The sequence below is a fragment of the Limanda limanda genome, chromosome 16 (assembly GCF_963576545.1).
Source record: "Limanda limanda chromosome 16, fLimLim1.1, whole genome shotgun sequence".
In the NCBI taxonomy this organism is placed as follows: Eukaryota; Metazoa; Chordata; class Actinopteri; order Pleuronectiformes; family Pleuronectidae; genus Limanda; species Limanda limanda.
Window position 1 is genome coordinate 5,440,490 of NC_083651.1, and position 21,754 is coordinate 5,462,243.

General features: G+C 41.7%; 1 protein-coding gene across 1 annotated transcript; it reads left to right on the forward strand.

The window, feature by feature from the left end:
- The first annotated feature begins 926 nt into the window (after positions 1-926).
- mlphb (melanophilin b) lies at positions 927-20,418 on the forward strand. The gene is made up of 15 exons (XM_061089215.1): positions 927-1,051; positions 4,708-4,929; positions 5,593-5,732; positions 9,489-9,544; positions 11,609-11,698; positions 12,131-12,258; positions 12,442-12,688; positions 15,049-15,132; positions 16,509-16,682; positions 16,743-16,868; positions 17,527-17,676; positions 17,764-17,832; positions 18,150-18,208; positions 18,652-18,763; positions 20,368-20,418. Exons 1-15 carry the CDS (start codon positions 927-929, stop codon positions 20,392-20,394), a joined length of 1,809 nt encoding a protein of 602 aa, XP_060945198.1. The 3' UTR covers positions 20,395-20,418.
- The last annotated feature ends 1,336 nt before the right edge of the window (positions 20,419-21,754 follow it).

Consider the following 21,754-nt stretch of genomic DNA (forward strand, 5'->3'; position numbering starts at 1 on the left):
AGAAAACAAGTTCTGTGTTGAGATTGTCAAAATGACAATGAATCACAGATGTTTCTTTCTGGCCGCTGCAGCAATAGCAACATGGCTGTCGTCATGACAACCATGAGAATGAGCAGAAACCCAGTTCCCAGTGCTGGGAGGGAGGCGGAGTTATATAAATGAGTCTGCAGGTTTTATTACTGATCCAGCAGAAATAATTGTCGTGAGTCAGGGATGGTTTATTCCCTCCCTGCAGGACTCTTGATTATCCCGTCCAGGCTCATTTCATTCAGGTTTTACATGAGAACGTGATGCTGGCGTGTTCTGGGATTGACTCACTTCAGAAACTCAAGCACTGTTCACCTCTCAAGCTGCTCATGATGATAGTTCCTGGGCCGACTTTCTGTTCCAGGCCCACACAGACTGCTGAAGTCGTGAATTTGCTTTTGCACGACAACCTGTGATGGTTGTGTCTCTTCTCAGGGTGAAGTCACATTAGATAGGAAAGGTTTTCAGTGAGCATATTGATGTGTGCAAGATAGACTTTAAATACTTTTCTATTCAACATTATTAAATATAGAAGGTGAACCACCTCTCTCACTGTGACTTCAGAGATCTTCACGTTCTAATTTTACATGAAGAATTGATGTCCAGCCTTTATAATGGCACAGGAATGTGCACCGTGATCATGCCGTCCCTGACCAACTGGTTTAACACTGGTGTTAAAGTGACACAGCACATAATGTTGCATAGAACTGGTCGAATTTGGAAACAGAATGCAGGTGACCTGGTTTTGATGGATTTCTCTGGCCTGCCATTGCAACTAACTTTTGAAATAGTTCTTTGCTTAGAAATCCTTCTCATGTTACGCATTTACTGACGCTGTTTATATGTAAATACATATTCTTTATTACTCCATCACAGCCCAGCACCACCCACTCTTCATCATGCCTGGCACCGCCACCGGGAAGAAGCTGGATCTTTCCAGGCTCACGGACGAGGAGGCCAAACACGTGTGGGACGTCGTCCAGCGAGACTTCGACCTGCGGAAGAAGGAGGAAGACCGACTCGGGTGAGTTATGAATATACAAAACGCTTCTGTAGCTGATGTCAGGCAGTTTTCATATACGACTGGCCAACATGGGACTGTGGCTGGGCCCCCAACAACCTCAGGGCCACCGGTGCAACAACGATGATTACACCGGTGATTGTAGCTGAAAGCACAATGGAGATGTATCGTCATAGTAACATAACAAAACAAGAAAACACAAAAATAGCTAATTAAGTTTGCAGATTTGAGCTAATAGCAACCCATCAGCTTCTGGTCACAACAGAGCGACACAGTAAAACCCCGGAGTCCTTTACACTGAGCAGCAGAATGTTATGTTGCTTAGGAATATTTCACTTGTAATAAGAATGTGTGACTACTTTAAAAATATTAAAATAATCCGTCCATACAGAAGACACCACTGGAAAAACACAGTTGTTATTAAACCATAATTTCTCTGCTGAGCCAGGAATCACATGTCCTGTCTCCAATGCCTGTGATGCAACTTAATTGATTATCTGCTGTTGGTTATTGAGACGTTTGGAGGATCAAGCAAGTTGTTTATTTAAATTAAGTAAAAAAAAATGTGCACATGTTACTGTCATGTATTTTTGAAGGATGGCTTAACTCTGTTGATCTGTCAGATGATTTGTTGATGTGCTCGAGTCTCCTCGGTGACAGTGAGTGATGAAGGGTTTAGATATGAAGATGAGGGAAGAGGATCATTATCCTGCAAAGTGGGATGACCTCTTATCATTCATATACAATGTTTTCTTAATTAATTAATTGTTAAAAAGTACAAAGCCAGTTGGGAAGGGGCCCTGAGGCATAAAGAAGATGAGATCATAGCTCCTGGAAAGGATTCACCTCAAAGAGCCAGGATGAGAAACATCTGAAGTCGTGCTGCGCCTTTATTTGGTAAAACAGGAAGTCAGAAAAAAAACATTCTATCTTAGTAACAAATCTTTTATTGAGTTGCTGGCAAAACGCTTCTCAAATTGTTAGAATCGTAACAAGATTTCTTATCAAAGACAAATTGATTTTCTGCTTCTTTGCTACTTTGATCTCCAGGGACTTCTCAGTATTTCTGTGATTCTAATCTGAACCATTTCAAAGCGTTCCAGACTCTGAGGCACTTTTCATATCATTTTGATTTCCTGCTCTTATTATGAGTTGAATCTTCCTCGTTGAATAAGCTTCACTGTGCGCGTGTTGGTGTTCATGTGCTTTTCTCTACAAGGCAATAAATGGAGAGAGTCAGACGTTTGTTTTCGAGGTTTTGTTTTGTTTTGTTTTTATTCTTTTTCCATACATCCTGTTTTATCCTGAACATCCACAACTCACTCTACCGTTGGTCGAGCAGCTGACTGAAGACTTGGTTTTTCCATTGAGTCCTGCAGATAGCTACTAAGCTCTTTTTAACAAACACAAGGACAGGCACTGTCTCTAAATTCCATCCACTTAGTCTGCGGTTCCCTGCCAAGGTTCTTCTTCAGCCGTTTGCTTTCCATCCAAATGAGCTGTTGTTGTCCCGCATAGGCAACTCGTGTTTTCATGCGACGCCTCAGCAGCCTATGAATAGATGCAGATCTCCATATGGCTTACATATAAAACTGTCAAAACCTAAATCTTGTAAAGCCACATATGTCAGACCACAAAATTAAACAACTTATCTCGGTAATGACTTTGACTTTCTGTTCGAACAGAAGTTAGATTCTCAGAGATAGATTTTTCTTGTGCTTTGTTAAAATTTGATTTACTAACACGGGAGTTAACTTGCAATATTACAAAATTATTATTTTGTGGAGACATGGAGAGAATCACGATGTCTGGGAACACTCAGTCACTCTGAAGAGCAAAGGAACAAAGTGCACGTCCAGCAGCCCCACCCGGATTCCAGAGCCTTTCCAGATAAGCTAACTAGCTGCACTACCTGCTTCTAATCAAGCAGAGACGGATCTGAGGATTCTGACTAAACAGATTTCATTGTAATAACATTGTTGAGATCTTAAATAAACCAATGGTATTTCTTGCAGTTACTAAAGTGACAAACCTATAATATCCTTATGACATCTATGCTAATGCAAGTGAAGCAATGACATTTAAAATAAATTGAAAAGCTTGGATCTAGATCATTATAATGTCCAAATATGGTGTTATTATGCAATAATTTTAAGGTTGTTTAAAAAAAAGTTACCATAATACATTGAAACGATGTTAAACTAATATATTACATTTGTTTTCATGATTTCTAAATCCTTATTAATGGGGAAAATATTCCATTTGTGGGTGTCTGTGGTGCAACTGATTCGAAAGGCATTCTGGGAAATTCTCACAGCCCTCTGTTCGGAGTGTAGGTCTGAAAAAACTCTATTTCCAGGACTTTACAGCCCGACCACTTGGCCCCTCCCCCTCCATCCCAACCTCCCCTATACACAACATTTATCCAATGATCCGGGCTGTCAATCAAAAAGCATGCGGTTCTGAAGAAGCTCTAATAAACCAAACATCCTCTTTTCACGAATAACCGTTTTGCAAAGCTCCACCCACACGTGTTTCCTCCCCACTACTGTCAGCATCTGGTTGTGCTGAGGGAGGCTGAGGCTTGTTTAACCATCAGCAAAAGTCTGCTTTGGACTTTATTGGAAAACAGAGGAGGAGGAGGAAAGGAAGACGTGTTCTCTTGAAAAGGATCAAGCTTCACGTCTTAAACCTGTTGAGTGGTAATTTAGTTTTTTGGTGCACTTATTGCATCGTGCAGGTATAAATTATGAGCTGTACTTTCAAACTAACTAACTCTCAGAGTTTGCCAAGTGGAAAGAGATTGTTCATTCACTGTATATCAATGTGAACAGATTAAAGACTGAGATGGCTAATTTCTGTGTAATTACTGGAAATGACTGTAGCACTTATCCTTTGAGGGTTGTAGAAACACACAATGAGTAATAAGACAGAAATCTACACACGAGCTCCACAGTTCAACATTTAGGTTTAAGTCTTTGTGCAGGAACGATGAGACCAAATGTTTCACGGGAAGAACCCAGAGCAGTTTCCACTCAGAACATTATCTGCAAAAACGATATCCTCTCCCTGGATGTTCATACCAAACCAGGTTTGTCAGTGATTCCTGCAGTGAGCAGTGTTGTGTCTGTAGGTGTTACCTCTAGTGGCCAGCGGCTGTATCGCATTTATCAAATATGAGCTGGGTGATCATTTCAGTAGCTGCATCGAGCACATCTACTGTAGTGTGACATGTATTAGCTCTATACAGAAATCAGTCATACTTCAATCATGCATCAATGTCAATTACAGACCTGGAGGTGAAAGGACACAAATATTGTGTTTTTCACACCCCATAGATGCAATAACAGGATTTCCCCGAAAGTATAAGTTGATATAAACCACATTTGTCTGATATTCTCTGAATGAAAATATCTCTTCTTTTGCATTTTGAATAATGCAAATTAACAACAAGATGTTAACTTTAGATTCAAAGATACATTAAAGTTATTGTCCCTCCAGAAACGTGCGTTTTTTTGAAAATATGTATTCTTTTTTTTTTTTAAATGTGTTAATACAAAACACAATGGCATGTTTTTGGACCTATGTTATCACAATATTGCAAATTTGAAAATGCTCTCTGAAGAGAAATGAACCACGACTTCCCTCCTTGTTTTCAGGGACCTGAAGACCAAGATTGAGAAGGAAGACACCAAAACGGAGCTGTTAGGGAACCAGACCAGTCTGACTGAGTCCTACTGCATTCGGTGTCTCCAGCCCTTCAAGTTCCTGGTCAACAGCAGACGTCAGTGTCTGGACTGCCACCATTACATCTGCAAGTCCTGCAGCCGCTACAACAAGAAGGAGCACGGCTCAGTGTGTGATCCCTGTCACATGGCCAGGTAGGAAAGCACACAGTAAACATGTGAAACCTTCTTATATGATGATAACGGCCAAAATCATTATATATTATTTCAAGGTACTTGACATAGAAGGTCATGAAAAATGAGTTCCCACAATGAGCAGCACTTCTTCTATATTCAATTGGAATTAACTTGTGATTTATTTCAAGTACAACCATGAGATTCATTCTGCTGAGCTGCCAAGACATTTAGTAAAATGATACTTAAGATGCTGAATGGGATTTATTTTAAAGATGTGAACAGGTTTTATCTCACTTTTAGTGGAGGAATGTACAATTAAAGCACTTTTCTGAAATCCAGGAGGTCTTCTCCTCCCTGTTTGATTTTTACTGCAAATCTTATTTTGAATAAATATAAACTCGTTCTATTTGGATATTGTGGATCCAATGTAATTGTTCATTAACACACAGAAGCTGCTGAGTTTGGATGTTTGTCAGTATGATGAAAAAATACTTTGAAGTTACACCATTAAAGTTTTCATAATTGGACTTGCCTAACCCTAACCCTAACTTGCCTTGTACCTGCTTTGTGTGACAAAAAGCATTGATTTCTAGTTTGGGTTGTGTTGGTATATTTTGAATCAACCTGGTTGAGGTTATACATGTATCTGCAGCCTCTCCTTCATGATCCCACTGTGTCCAGGGTCCTGAAGATCGGCACGTTGGAGTGGTACCATGAAAACGTCAGAACCCGCTTTAAGCGCTTCGGCAGCGCCAAGGTGATGCGCTCGCTCTTCAAGAGGCTGAGCGGGGAACACAGCGGCTCTCAGAGTGACTATGGAGGTGAGCGGTTCGACTCTGTGGTTAGTTTCCTCTTTATCGTTAAACCTGTTATTTGAAGTAGATATTTTAATCCCTAATCCACTTGTGAAAAGCTGAATGCAATAAGTAAATGGTTTAATTCTGTGGTGGTGGCCTGACAGCACAGAGATTCGTCTCTATTACTGCTCAACATTCAAACCCTCTGGTTCCTCTGCACAGCTGTCATGAGGGAACGTATATGTGAATGTTAAGCAGAGAAAAAATCAAAGGTTACAAACTGAGGTAGAATGTCAGGTCTCGGTTCAGGGTTTCTTTGAAGAGGGCGAATTTCCATCTGTTCCACTCCTTTCACAAGCGCTGGGGGGGGGGCAGAGCATTGCTGGAAGTCAGCTTGAGCTTATGATGTGAAATCCCCAGTAAATGAAAATGCTTGCTGGAGAATCAGCAGCTGCACATTGTACAGAAACTGCATGTAGAGAATCTATCGGCTGGAAGGAATCACACTCAGAGAGTTTTCAAACAAGTCAGACGTCACCATGAGAAGTGTGAGCTGTGTGAAGTTCAAGAACTGGAAGTGAAATCAGCTAGTAGACCAAAAAACAGAATACATTACACTACATTACAATTCATATAGTTGACTTACAATAAGTGCAATTAACCATGAGGGAACAAACCCAGAACAGCAAGAATCACGTGAGTACATTAGCTTAAAAAAAAGCCAAACTACAAAGTGCAACATATAAGTGCAACTGAACTTTATTCATACAAATTTTTGATGATATTTATTAGACCTTCATCTTTTTAACCAAGGTTTAGTCGGACAAGATGAGTCTTAAGTCTGCAGAGGAAGATGTGTAGACTTTCAACAGTCAATTACGACACCTGTTACTTTTTGGAGACTAGACATCACTCATCAGCCAAATGAGGGAACATCTGTCACTTCCTGACTGGATCTTATTGGTCAGGACTGAAGTGCTGAACACAAAGTTTTGTCAGTGACGAATCCACCTTGTTGTCAGTCCAAGAAAAGAAATACTGCTCGAACTTCTTTCCACCATTGCTGTTTCTCATCCACATATTTTCTAAATGTGCAACTAAGCAACCAACTCTAAACAGACCATCTGCTTCGTGTTTACACCAACACGTGCACGATCAGCACATGTGAATAGTTGTGACCTCATGTGAATGTTCAGGTGAATGGATGTTGGATTAATTCTGATAAGAAGGTAAAACGCTCGGCAGGGACGTCACCTCAACGTCGGTGTATTTCTTTCATTCCTCACCGTTCTGTCCGTGAGACCTTTTGATGTTTGTGACACTGAGTCACCAGAAAGTCCTGTTTCCTGTGATTCAGATTGTAAGCCAGTCGTGAGCAGGCTGCCAAAGCTGTCATGGGGTCTAATCTCCTCCATCTTTCCTGATTTTCCGGGCTCAGACTTGTCACAGCAGCTGTGCCGAGTGCGATCACAGACCAGTTTCTCACTTTCTCACTTTCTCACTTTCTCACTTTCTCAGGCCTGGAAATGGCTCAGAACAGCTCCTGCAGATTTGTCCCTAAGTGACCAGCGGGTTGCAGACGTTGAGCTGCACACATTGTCAGCTGTGTGTCTGGAGACGTTATTACCAGAGATACCAATGCGGTGATAAGGCCTGTTTATGTTCCCTCCTCGTGTTTAAATGTTGAGGCAGTGACGCGATGACATTCCTCATTTAAAAACGTTCCATCCTCTGTATTTGAAGTGGCTCAAGCTGCAAATATCCTGTGGCTGCAGTCGGAGCCCAGAAAGCAAGTCTCCTTCCACACTGAAGTACACATCAGCATTATTGTACCACACAGGCCTCCGAGTGAGATCAGAGCTTCAGGTCTTTGAATCCACGAGGAGGCAGCCGGGACTCCTGGTACCGCTTACGCTGAGTCACCCTGAAAGTTTTTTTGGGGGGGGCACACAGTGAGTTGGCTGGCTTAGCCCAGCGGGCCTTGTGATCCTCCAGTCACATGGCTTCTATTCTGCCTCTGGAGCTGAACGATTCACTTCTGCAGGTCTCCGGCAACCGGAGGCGTGAGAGAGAAGGAGAGAGGAGACTGAGGAAGGGGGGGGGGGGCGCTTGGTTCTGTCATGTTCTGCTCTGGAGTCCAGCTCCTCCACTGTGCACATTTAATACGCATGTGAACAGATGCATTTAGTTCAAATCAGCAACTCGTCACATGTACAGATTCATGTGACCACCTGGATTAAATTCAACATGCATGACTGTGAACTCTCTCCCACACACACACACACACACACACATCCCTCCTGCTGCCGTCTCCCACTGTGTGTGTGTGGTGCGGTGGTCCGTCGGGCCCCCCGAGCTCGGACGGTGTCATCCCTCATGTACAGTATCTTTGTGTAGAAGCAGAAATGTAACACTGCTGCTGTGTGTTTGTGTTCACACACCCTGGACAGAAAGAAGAGCTGAGCTCAGTTTGTTGGCTTCAGTAACTCTGGCTCCTTCGTTAAATGCTGCTACTGCTGCTTCTGGTTATAACTTCAGGTGGAAAGTCATGATGAGATCAATTATCAATTTACTAAGCTAATAGCTGCAAGAAATTTGTGTCAAATTTGCAAACCTAGCCTCCTTCAGGCAGAAGTAGATTCTCTCCTTGGTCTCCCGGAGTCTCAGCCTTTCATTCCTCTTCATATTTACATTCTTTCCCCTTTACTCATAACAGTTTGGCATGTTTTTCTCGTATGTATATATGTATATATAAACACACATATACACACACACAGAGGAAAAGCCAGGCGCTCACCATAGTGGATTCATAACAATGAACTGGATGTGAACCAAGTATTTTTTTGAAACTGTGGAATAAAAGCTGACAAAGCAGGAAATGGGCTCATGAAGATTCAGACCTCGGAGGCTGTGAAGGCTCCATGTGCATCACACTTTATCTGGATAATAATAACAATAATAATAATGATAATAATAGTAATGATAATGAAGCTATGCATTGGGTCACTGTCTACATACTGACTGGTTTTCTTAATGAACCTCAAACAGGAGTCACATGTGCTTCCAGCCTCCCAGTGGGTTAATCCAGTTTGTGTGTGGTCCTCCTCAGATTAGTCCTGGACGAATGTGGTTCACTGCCTAGTTCACTCACAATAATACTGAGTCATTATAAACTGAATATTGACACTACGCTACAAAATTATCCATTTTGAAAGTTCTCTCATTGTGGGAGCAGTGGTTTTGGAGCAGATCAGAGAGTTCTGGTTAAACTGGAACAGTCACTGCTCATCTGGCTTTTATTCACATTGGCCCATTGATTTATTCAGGTTGAGCCAAGAGCATAACAAACGATAATGGAAATCATTACTATTATTATGTCATTATCATTTGAGGTTGTGGTAGTGTTGGTGATGCTGGCTCTAATAATATGATATTCATCTGCACATTTCTGTCAGATAAATAGAAAAGCATCTCTTCTTGTCGGACACGTAGGCTTTATGAAATCTGAAATGATAAAGAAGAGATTCAGTGAAGGCTCACAGTTCTTTATTAACTCACATAATGTTCACGCTTTTCCCTTTTCTCTTTCTGCCTGATGGAAGAACTACTACGTGCTTCTCATTGTAAAGACAATTGAAAGATGTGATACTTTTATATACATATTCATATTCATTCACTCACCAGTTGTCCAGTAATCAAATACTGTCTATGTTGTCGTTCAGGGATTGTGAAACATTAGTGAAAAGGTTCAACACTAACATGTGTGTCCCTCTACACCAGCAGATGGATATGAGGAGCACAGTATGGATGCCACGGACTCACAAAACTACAAAAGGGTACGACAACTCCATTTCTACTCACACACTTTCTCTTAGAGGTGATGAACTAGTATACAAGCTTCTCTTGTTGCACTTGTGGACAAAATATATGATTAAATTGAATTTTGCAGCTGTTTTGTGGATAATTACCTTTCAGCAAGTTTGTGGATTCTAGTGATTTGAATTATTTAACAAGAACCAAATCAAGATCATTAGCTTCTGTAATGTTTATTTAATATCTTGACACAAATGCACAAACACACCTGATTTCTTTGTGTTGACAAAACAAATGTTGACTGTTTCTCGATTAAAATATGTGTTGGAGCTCATCTGCAGCAGAGACAAGTTGAAACCAGCGCTCGAGAAAGTGTGAGTGTCTGAAACCAGCGAGTGTCTGGTTCGGCTGTGGGCAACACTGATCTCCATCAGGCTGACAGGTCCCACACAGGTTATACACATGATAGAACCCAGCCCCCGAGAATATCTGGAATGCCTTGACAGCTGGTGACACCCCAGGTCAGGAGCAGTTGAACTGGCCCTAACCCGCCGTGCATTGTGGGTAAATACCAGACTGTCGTTAAAAAAAAAAGAGAGTACAAAGGGCAGCGAGTCCACTGGAATTCATCATAAAACCCAGACTGGTTTTGTTTGTACCACAGTATCTGTGTAATATGGGAGCAAAGCTTTGTTTATTCTGCTGCGGCTGTCGAGAGGAGAACAAGCTGCTCACAGGACGCCGGGTTCTGCAGGACTTTCACAGGCTGCGTCTGGTTTTCAATTCGACAAACAATTAAGGTTTTATTTGCATCATACATGACAGACTTTGGTTATTTTCACTCAGTGCCACCTACTGTTCAAATAGAGTACTGCCTGCTGCTGCTGCTCAGGACAGGGCAGAGTTCAGAGCTTCCATTCAGCGCCTTGCTCGAGTGTTCTCAGGCAAAGTGGAGTTTTTTCCTAACCTTTACAAAGATGGTAAACTGAAAATGTGAATATTAATATGTTTATGCACCTGAAGTAGAGCCAGGTGTTTTTTATATGTAAGGCGATCGGATCTAAACATTAAAATTGCCTCAAACCGTAGATATTGCATTTTCATACAAAGGTTTTGATATTTTCCTTATGTTTTGCAAAAAGAGCTAAGAAACATGAACAAATCAATATATATATATATATATATATACATATTAGGGCTGGGCAAGTTAACTCGTTTAAATCGAGTTCACTCAAGTGATGAGTGAACTCGATTAATTATTTTATCTCGCATTAACTCAGGTTTGATTATTTATTGTTTTATTGTGAAAGTCAGGCTTTTATTTTGTGAAAGTCTGTTGCTGACTGCTGCGGAACCGGAAAAAGAAAATAATTGGCGGATAAACAACCATGGATAAGGGTACAGAGCTTTTACATGGCCATTTTCATTTTAAAGTCCTTCCAGAAGGCGGAGTCGACAGAACCAAAGTAATTTGTAGCCACTGCCAAGGTGAATTTTCTTATCACCGGAGCACTTCCAGTCTAAAATATCACCTGAATGCAAAACACACAGTTGATATCATTTTGTATTTGCTTTGATGACATTGTTAAGTTGAGATTTACACTGAATATTTTATTTAACTGCTACTGTATTAAATGCTGATGTTAAAAGTGTTTGCAACAAATGTTTTGGCACTTTCGTTCATATGGCAGAACATTGAAAATAACATTGCGCTATACACTACTTTTTAATTCATTATTGGATTTTGCGTATACAAATGCGATTAATCGTGATTAATCAGGGAAATCATGCGATTAATCGCGATTAAAACTTTTAATCGTTGCCCAGCCCTAATATATATACATATTTCCGTATGTTAACACAGTAAGCTTGAATGTGTGATGCTTAGAGGCATGAGGAACAAACTGAGGCTGATGTTCTCTAAAAGAAATGATTTTCATTAATGAAAGTTTGTCTTCTCCTCCTGTAATTATGAGTCTTTTGTTGGGATCATATCCATCTTCTCTTCTTCATTTCTACCTTTCCATGTTTCCTCCTCTTCCTCAACTCCTCTTCGGTGGTGGTCGTCCCCTTTTCACTGTCAAAAGATAAAAAAGTCCAAAAGGAGGCTAACTGTCGATCCCATTGATTTCCAACTGGGCTGTGACTACTCCGAGTCAAGAGGACGGTCCAATCAGGTAGAAGCTGGACAACTAACCACAACCAGCTTTTCCTCAAACACAACTAATCTGCATGCCTGAATTAAACAAGACGGAATTTGTGTTCCTCCTTTTCTGTTTTCTCTTTTTAATAAACATCTATTTAGCGAGGTGACGATATTATATTACAAATGTGTTTGATTGTGTGTATAGACACAAACAAGCCGGCCATATTTGGCCAATGTCTTACTCAGTAACCATGTGCAATTATTAATTTTGAGGGTTCTCTTCCCATCTCATATGAATTTACGAAGATATGTAGTTAATTCATGTAAAGCAGCATTTCATTTTCATGCCTTTGATGAAAACCCCAGTGAAAACACACTGCTCCCTCCTCTAGTATCAGTTTGTCAGAGCAGCACTAACCTTCCTCCTCTTGTCTCTCTCTTCACTCCTCCTCATCCCTCCCAGGCCCCGGGTTCCCATGACGTCCTGGTCATGGATGTCGATGGGGGGGAGTTGAACCTGGCTGAAGCTGACATGGCTTCTGTTTTCCATCAGATGTCGGAGCAGCAACGTGCAGGTGAAGAAAGCCCTGATAAAGGAGCTCGTACTGTTTTAGAACCATGAGAGAGTATCAGTTAAAAATGAATAGTTAACATAATACAAAAAAAAACAACCAAATAATTGAAGCTATTAAAAGTAAAGTGACATTTTCATTTTGCAAACTTCAGATTTGACTCATCTCCCGACCTGAGTGTGATAAGATGAATTAACCACACTGATGTTTCCCTGGTAGATGACCTTGTGTTCCCGTCCCGCTCCGTCTCCCGGCTCAGCCACACCTCCCGGGGCAGCGGCAGCGGGGGGGGCCCCCAGGGCAGCGGCAGCTACCTGGCCGGCCCGGACGACTCGGGGGAGGAGGAGGACGAGGAGCACTGCCGGCCCTACCTGCTCTACCAGTCTCACCTGGGCCCCTGCAGCCACACGTCCCAGGAGAGCTTGACCTCAGCCCTCCCTCCACCGCAGGTCTCTAGTCTGCTTCATGTTACTGTTTCTCAATCTTCACTCCGTCCCGTTCACTCTGCAGCTGCAGTGGGACTCAGTTCAATCCAGTTTGGATGGTTTCTATGCTGTAAAAACATCAGGTCAGAATGCTGTGGGTTGAGAAAAGGCCTCTTTTCACATTGTGCGTGCATACCACATATTATAAACGTTTACATGTTCGACCTCCTTTACGTAATCAAACCCCACTGCGCTCAGATATTCTGTCTGATATTAATCATCTCTTCTGATTTATGTGTTACCCATGCGGCGTTTAATGGTCGATAATAAAAGTTGGATGCTCTTGCCACAGTTTGCAGAAACCAATGCTTTGTTTTATCTTGGTAGTATGGAACAAACATCTTGAAGTACTTTCAAATTGAATGCAGTTTGAAGATAGAAGCCTATAGTCTGTGCATGGAAGACAATGAGAATATTTGACCTGGTGTTGTTGCTGTGAGCTCACTGCAACGTGGCGTGTTGGAATCAATTAGCTTCATTTAGATGAGCTATAAAAGATACGATAACACCATAAACATGCATTTAATCTCTTTTTATGAAAGACAGATAAATTGGCACAAAACTCTTCTAATTCTCACAATGTGTTCGGATCTGTCCACCAATTAATAATGGTTTTTATGCTGAAGTGATTCTCCATCAGACATTCCAGGCCTTCTGAGCAGAGCAGACACACACACACACACACACACACACACACACACACACACACACACACACACACACACACACACACACACACACTCTGCAGGCTGACATGTCACTGAGTGATGTAGGGGAGACAGCTGTGAGATCAGAAGGTTGCACACATTGCATCAGTGTCTGTTTACATGAAAGGATCACAACAACCGGTACTGGTCCGTTCATGGGAAGCAGATAAAAACAGATTGTGTTTACCATTAGTCGGACTGACTTGGAGCAGCAATCACTTGTCTTCATGCGTCTTTGACTTGATTCTGACTCACTACAGAAGATAATGTTCACCTGCTGAGGAATAAATCCTATTATCCGAATCAGGAGATGTACTTTGTAGTCATCGGCGATAAGGGATCTGAACACAGAGCATGTGATTAAGCTCTGGTGTTATCAGACCCACCTGAAACCTCAACTCATTTCCAGCCTCAGTATCCAATGACACGGCAAATTAGTCTCCCAGACGGGCAACACACCGGGAGAAACATGAGAGACACACACACAGCCCGGGCAAGTGCCTGATAGACAACAAAGAACACACGTTTCACTTCTCCAGTTCTGAGATTAGTCACGAGATCCGCGCTCCTGCTGCAACTGGTGACGTCTGATTCTGAAACATTCTCAGACCGGCAATTTACCTTGAAAGTCAAGTGATGTTTGCAATTTGATTATGTTTGTGGAATAGGATTTCAGAATGAGTCAACAAGCACAAACCCCAAGCACATGAGTATGGTTAACAGAATTTATATTAACACCTACAAGATATTTTTGACAGACACGAGAACGCACCAACAACACAAACAAACACAAATATACAACACAGTTTCTCCTTAACATATATATATTCATTATTTTGTAATGAAAATGTGGTTTAAATGTGAAGTATTTCTTGCCTTTTTTCAACTAGTTCCAGTCCGGAAGCCAGAGGGAAGAGCTTGTTTAAAAAAAATACAGAAATCTCTCATATCAAATAATATATATATGTCAGTCATAGTAAGAAGGTGAATGAAGATAAATAATATTATTTTTGAGTGTGAGAATCCAACATATGGTTTGTTGATTCAGAGAGGAAGTGTCTGAGAAGCATGATTCAAGTGAAGAGAGTCATTTACACTTCAAAGATTTATCAGATTTCTGTCTCCATGACTTCCTGAGTTGAATATGACTCCTCCTGCCTTCAGGGACCCCCAGTTAAAAAAAACACTGCAGTTCTTTTTCCAGTAGAATTATTCTATTTCTTTTCTCAGTCAAAAGGTCTCGGACTGTTCATCCAAGTCATTTGACAGAGAAGAATATTTCCCTTTGTTGTGGAATCAGATTTGACTCAAAGCGCTGACTCAGATGAGACCATGTGAAAGTGCAGCACGGACATTATCTAACAATCTGTATCTGAAAAACAAATTCATTTGCCGTATTGTCTTTTGTTTTGCACAGTCAGAGAAATTAAAATCATATGAAATGTTGTTATTTAGTTTCTTTACTTGGGAAATTGTCTAATCGTATTGTATAAAAGCAACTTAATTATCTATATCTACACTTTCCATGAACTCCTTCATTTATGTTTTTGTTTTTTTTACATCATATCTGGTGTGAACCAATCAGCTGTAGTGTCCCTAACTTATGTCTTTCTTTAGATCTCTGAGCTGAACAGACACATATCAAACATAGAGAGCATCTTGAGTCGCTTAGAACAGAAGGTCACCTCCACGTATGACCAGGTAAACCCTATACTGTTGTGTTACTATCGTGTTTAATCTCTGTCAGACTAATTGTCATAGGAATTATACTTATTGTTATGAAGATGTTATACATGTGAACATTATGGGTGTGGACTCTGAGGATGTAAGGAGCATATCATGTGTCTCTCACCTCACACAACAACCCAGAGGGACTGAGGTGTATGCAGAAGGTTTAGCTGTGGCTCACATTTAACAGTTTTAAAATGTGACTACATGTTCCAGCTACACAATTACATGTTTTTACATTAACAATTTACCATGTGTAATAGGAAAGACACGCAAAACAGCTCTGGCCGCATCAATTCGACGTTCTTCTATCTTTCTGCTCATTGTTTCAAACAGACGATTTCACGGTTTTGATTGAGTTCAACCAGAGTCCTTTGAAAATGCAGCAACAACAAAAACACTTCGATGCTGGATAGTAGCTGCTAATGTAAAATAATATAAAATATAAAAAGTAGTTTTTTTCTTCATAAACCTGTTTCTAATATTCTCCATAGAACATTGGATGGAAAGTGAATTAATTTGGATTTTATTTTGCTGAATCTCTACCCTCTGGAATTGGAGAACAGCCGAGCCACTTGATGTCTTGAGCGCTGCTTTTGCTCTGGACATGAGTTTTTAAATCCACACCAGTATCATTAGTGACTGGGCCAAGCCACAGAAACAGAGTTAGCCAGTTTGGCAGGAGTTGCTTGGTGCAAAGCTTGAAAAGGGGAAATATAAAAGACTCTGATTAGAGATGTTGTAATTCCAGTGTCTTTAACTCAGGCCACCGAAGTGCTGTGTGATGTGTTTGTGGACATTGTGTTTATGTGGAAAACCCACATAAACACAATCAGTGCTGAGCCGGTGACACACAATGACTCTGGCTCTGAATGGAGCTAAACATTTTAAATATCGCAAAGGGTTGTCATCAATTTGACGCTCAAGTCATTTAAGATCAAAGATTTTATCTTTAACTTGTGGCGTAGTTAAGTGAAGAGGGGAAATAGAATAAGTAATGGCTGAATTCCATTTAGCTGCTTTACCTCATTTTCTTACTGGGACACTTAAACACATCAGAGCAATGACTGTATAGAAAGAAGGATTGACTCCACTTCTCCTCACTGCACAGAAATGAAGCCGACACATCTCAGATTCGAGCGCTGACGTCTTTTAACATAATGAGGATCGAGGAGTGAAACTGTGTCATCAGGTTCTATACTCCATCCACCAAAGGCAATCCAGATGTTTTGGCTTCAACTGTCCGCTGTTGTCCTTCTCTATATACAGTCATTGGAACAGTGTATAATTACACCTGTGCTCTCCTCCCGCGGCTCATTATCTCTGTTGTGTTCCTGTTCACCAACCAGGCGTCTCTTACCCCCAGCAGCAGCTCTCCTCTTCCTCAGTGGGAGGGAGTGGACCAGGAGGAACAGCAGCTCAGACAGAAGCTGCACGACATGACCCACAACATCAGTGACCACAGCCTGACCTCGGACGAGGATGAGGACGAGTCCAACGGGCCTCACTCCTCGCAGCAGGAGGTCCCGGCGTGGAGGAGCCCGGAGGGGGAGGTCCCGGCGTGGAGGAGCCCGGAGGGGGAGGTCCCGGCGTGGAGGAGCCCGGAGGGGGACAGCAAACCGTCCAGACTCCCGACCAGGCCTTCGTCCAGAGCAAGCACCGTGGACTCCATCCTGGAGGAGGAGCCTCAGCAGACTGACTCTCAGAAGGTAGAATTAAAAGAGCCAAACTTTATGATCTAATCAAAAACCTCCAGTCTCTCAACCTGGCTTGATGCACATTCTGTTCTTTAAACATTCTGGCTCACTAACTTCCACACCAGCCCGGCAGGATTCCAGCTCCAGCACGTTACCATCGTAAATCACTTCACTCATTATTTTCCCTTTGTGTCGACCTCATGCAGATGCATCTCCCCTTGGAATGAAGACAGTGTGGTGCTCTGTTGAGTGATGACACACTCATGACCACAGGTCCGACCTACAGACAAACCCCTCTCTGAGGATTTAAAGTTTTTACATAACACAGGAAGCAGGACAACACGCTTCTCTGAAGTTATAACCCCGATGTTTCCTTTCGCAGCATGACCGTCTCGTTGCCAACAGGACTGAGGAGAGCAAAGACCTCTGAACGACCTCTCAGTCTTTGTCTTAAAAACCACTTTTTTCCGCTTCAATAAATGACTTTAATAAGACATGAATATCGATCTATACCCACAGCAGGATATAAAGAGAAGAGTGATTAAAATAACTCCTGCAAACCTGCCTGCTTCGAATGGGGCTGCTTTCTTGAGATTGAGATTAAATTTAAAATATGGGACCATCTTCTGATGTGAAAGGCAAATGAACGTGGACTCTTGTGTCCTTACAGACAAACCATATGACAGACAGTGTGGAGAGGAAGTGGCTCCCCCTAGAGGAGGGATCGGAGTCGAGCTTCAGAGGCTCGACAGCTCTACTGGTGGAACTGGAAGGCCAGGTAGCTCAAGCAGCTGCCGATGTCCAAAACGCCCAGAGCGAGGTGAGAACAGACCAGAGGCCGAGTGAAGCAGCGATAAATTGGTTTTGCAGAATCAATAATGTCAGTCTGTGTGTTTTCTATCCCGAGGTCTCTTACATCGAGAACAGAATCGCTGCTCTGAACGCTGCCGGCATGCCTGTGGATAAAAAGAGAAGGGTAAAGGATTTCAACTTCCTTAAAGTCCTGAAGGCTCTTCAGAGTCAGAGCTGTTTAGAGTCAGCAGATGGAAATCGTTAGTGTAAAAAAAATCAAACACATTGGAGTTATTTATAAGTTAAACCTCTTGCCAGAGCTCCACATGCTGACTTGATTTCCAGCTCTGTGGCCCAGCCAGCCAAGATTCAAATCAACCAATGAAATAATTTCTATCTCCAAAGCAGATCTGCCTCTAATAAATGAGTCTACTCTCTAAGGCCATATATATATATTCTCACATTCTCACACTGTCTCTGTTTTTGTCTTTCTGTTTGTAGTCTGCGATCCCGATCCACCCGAGAAGACTTTCCCACCACGTCCCCTCAAGTAAGAACCAGCACCCCCGCCCTGGAGCATTGATCCCCGGGGTCTCCACATCTCACAACATGTTCATCTCGTTAGAGTCAAACTCAGGAACATGATGTGAACTGATGAACACTGTGTCCTATTGTTCTGCAGCTTTAAAAGTCCCAGCGGGAGGGCAGACATTGTTTTTTAGGCAGAATGGTTTTCACACAAACGTTCCCAAGGGACTTTAACTCGTTTCTACCATAGGTGTCCACTGGGACAATTTGGAAACTTGGGGAGAGAGAATGATTGAAATCAACTTTCCTCCTGATTATTTTCCTATAAGCGTTTTGTTTCAGTGTCCCTAACAAAAAGGTTATTGTCATTACTGAACCCATCTGCTTCCAGCTTTGAGGTTTGTAGAGCCACGTGTTTTCGGAGGGTCCGACCTCCTCGCTGTGTTTTTGAAAAGGCCGTGGACAGACCATGTAGTTGCTGTTTGTCTCCAGGCCAGGTGGACAGGTTTGTGAGGAACTCCCTCTACAGGGGCTCCCTGACCCAGAGGAACGCCGTGGCCAAGCCCAAGACCGGAGCGAGCTGTGCGGTACGGCCCCCACGCCGCCGTGCTGGGTGCAGTGAAGGGTTCAATTCCACCATCACATAGCAGCAGGAACTGGGATTGGCCATTTGCAAAACTAAATACCATCAGTGAACCTCCTGTCGACCTGTGTGTCGATAGTAAATCTGGCGTTGGCTCTGTGTGGTGTTCTGGTGAAGCTCCAACCTGAGCACATCTGGAAGTCACTGCTCTTTGCCAGGAAAGAGTCCAGACACACAACCCACCGCAGCAGCTTGTTGTTTTCACACTTCAGATTCTAACGTGTGAATCACTGTGTGAACCCCCCCCCCCCTTTGACAAACGGATCTAACGGTGGAATTGAACTCTTCACGTCACAGTAACACTGGGCTTTGCCTCACGTGGTGACTGGTTTCCCGTCACTCAGGCTGTGTGGTGGTTTAACAGAACTGCATTTTCTTCTAGTTCTGCTTCTTGCTGTTCAATCAGATGGTGTTCGCCCCCCCCCCCCCCCCCCCCCCTGCAGAATCATTCGAGCTTTAGTAATGCATTGATTTTTCCAATTTTCTTGTAGGAGGTAAGGATCTGTGCTTCTACACAGGCACTGACTCTACTAATAAATACACTTGCTTGCGTCTTTATTCTGCCTAATCTGAATAAACCTGTGCTCTGATCCTGAGCTAGATGAGGAACACATTTATATATTTAAATATATCGCTAAAGATTTTCCCCTTTAAATTTAAATACTTTCTTTTTACATCAGGAGTGGGTCCACTCTACGGAGGCAGCCATGTTTTTTACAGTAGCCCAAACTGGACAAATTAAACCTTTTGAGTTTTTATGACACATGAAGCTGCCACAGGTTCTCCCTCATGTTTGGAAGAGGAGGAGGAGGAGGTGAGGGGTGTTCAGCTGCAACACGACACTTCACCACTAGATGTCACTAAATTCTACACACTGAACCTTTAAGCATGAATGAGACACAAGGTGATTTTTAGAGATGAAGTTGTAGAAACGTCATCAACTCCCCCTAGTTGCTCACGGTAATTCCCGTGGAGGATGTCCTGCTGCGTTCTCAGGTTGACTCACTGGAACATTCTCCAAAGACTTCACCAGGAGGTTGGCAGGAGAAACATTTACCTTCTGTCCCTCTGGAGAATGTCAAGAGATTATCTGGAGTTCGGTGCAGGTCTGAGTAGCTTCAGTCTCGATGAGATGGGCTCAGCCTCTGTTCAGTCTCCAGCAACTTCCACCCTCCTTTGATTATCACTGTCTGCTTAGTGCTTATGCTTTTTAATGAAATGATGGGAATGTCCTGTTCAATGTGTTTCTTTGGAGTTGATTTCCCTTAAACGTGTTCAAATATATTCTCACTTTAATGTTAGCAATCACTGATGATTTAGAAGTGAACTGATTTATGAGATTTAGCACAAACCTTATAAACCTGTTGAAGTAATCGTCCTGTTCCTGTCACTTGTTGTCTGTCTCAGTTGCTGTGAATGATAATTGATTAATTAACCCAATTGAAGCATGAAACGATTGATCAGCTCTTTCTCTCATTCAAACAGCCGCTCACTCACTCACTCTCTCTCTCTCTCTCTCCCTCTCTCTCTCTCTCTCTCTCCTTGCAGAAACCAGTCATGACTCAGGGTTCCTGAGGAGGAGGCTGAGCCTTTTGTGACCCAGCAGTTTTTTCACATTACCACATCTTGTCAGTTTATTACAGTCGTCATAAACAGTTATTTAGCATAATGAACTTTATTCCAGTTAAAGGGTGAATTTCTTATATTTCAGAGACAGTCACCTGGAGCGGGACAGCTTTGTGTTTTATAAAAAATGTGCCCTTTTGATATTAATTAGTAATTTTACCATATTTATATTAGGATTCAGGATGTGCACTAACATTGCTTCAATTGCAAAAGCATTTATATTTGTCATAATAATCTGATATTGTTAAGATGCTTATTCCAATGTTGCAGGTCCTACAGCTGGTAGCTAGCCAGTCTGTAAACACTTTAATATCATCTCTCACATATTGTTAATGTTTTGTGATATTTCATTAATATCTTTGTGAAGGAGAAATGAAAAGCCAGTTTAAATATCTACTTTAAGGTGTGTGAGTGTGAATGTGAAGGAAATTAATTCAGTGTGTAGAGAAATACACAAACTGTGGATTGCAGCTGGTGACCAAGACAAAAAAACTGCAATAAGTCATAATTCATCTTTTAAAATATATATATATAATTACACGTTTTGTATTGTCACATAATATTAAAAAAAAAATCGAATTTGTATTATTTTCTGTTTTTCTGCATATTTATAGCAACAAGACACTTACAGAAATTTGACTTTTTCTAGATCAACATAATCAGTAGGTTTATATTCAACCTAAATTCAGATTGTAACAAAAATTAAAGAAACAAAAACTATTTATTTGTTCTCATTATCTCCTTAATCAATTAATGTCATACATCTGCATGTTGCATATTGCATGTTGCATATTCTGAATCCAGATGTTGAAGGAAATTGTGTTTTTGAAGATGATTGAATAATTCACATTAGTTTTGCGTTCATGCAGTCGAGTGACAAATTAAATGAAAACGCTCAATGAGACACAAAACCAGAGCAAATGCTTTGGTACAGTTTGAGATCAGAGAAGAATCCTAATAGATGATCATTATATGTTTCAAAATGAAATCTATTAATTGTCTATTTCTTATTAAATTATTTACAAACGAAATCTTCTTTTGTTTGTTTTTGTTTGTTTTTTTGTGATCTTATAAATGTAACGTGTGATTTCCTGTTTGCCCTTTGCTGCTGTGCCTGTCACAGATCTGCATCATCTCACCATAACCCTGACAAATCATTCAACACACATTGTTCTCGTCTTCTAATAAAAATCACTGACACGACAAAATGACACGACAGCCCTGTTACCAGTTATCAGAATAAACAGGAACATGTCCAGTATGCAGTGGAATAAAGACCGTGAGGGTCCTCAGGCAATAAGACGCTGTC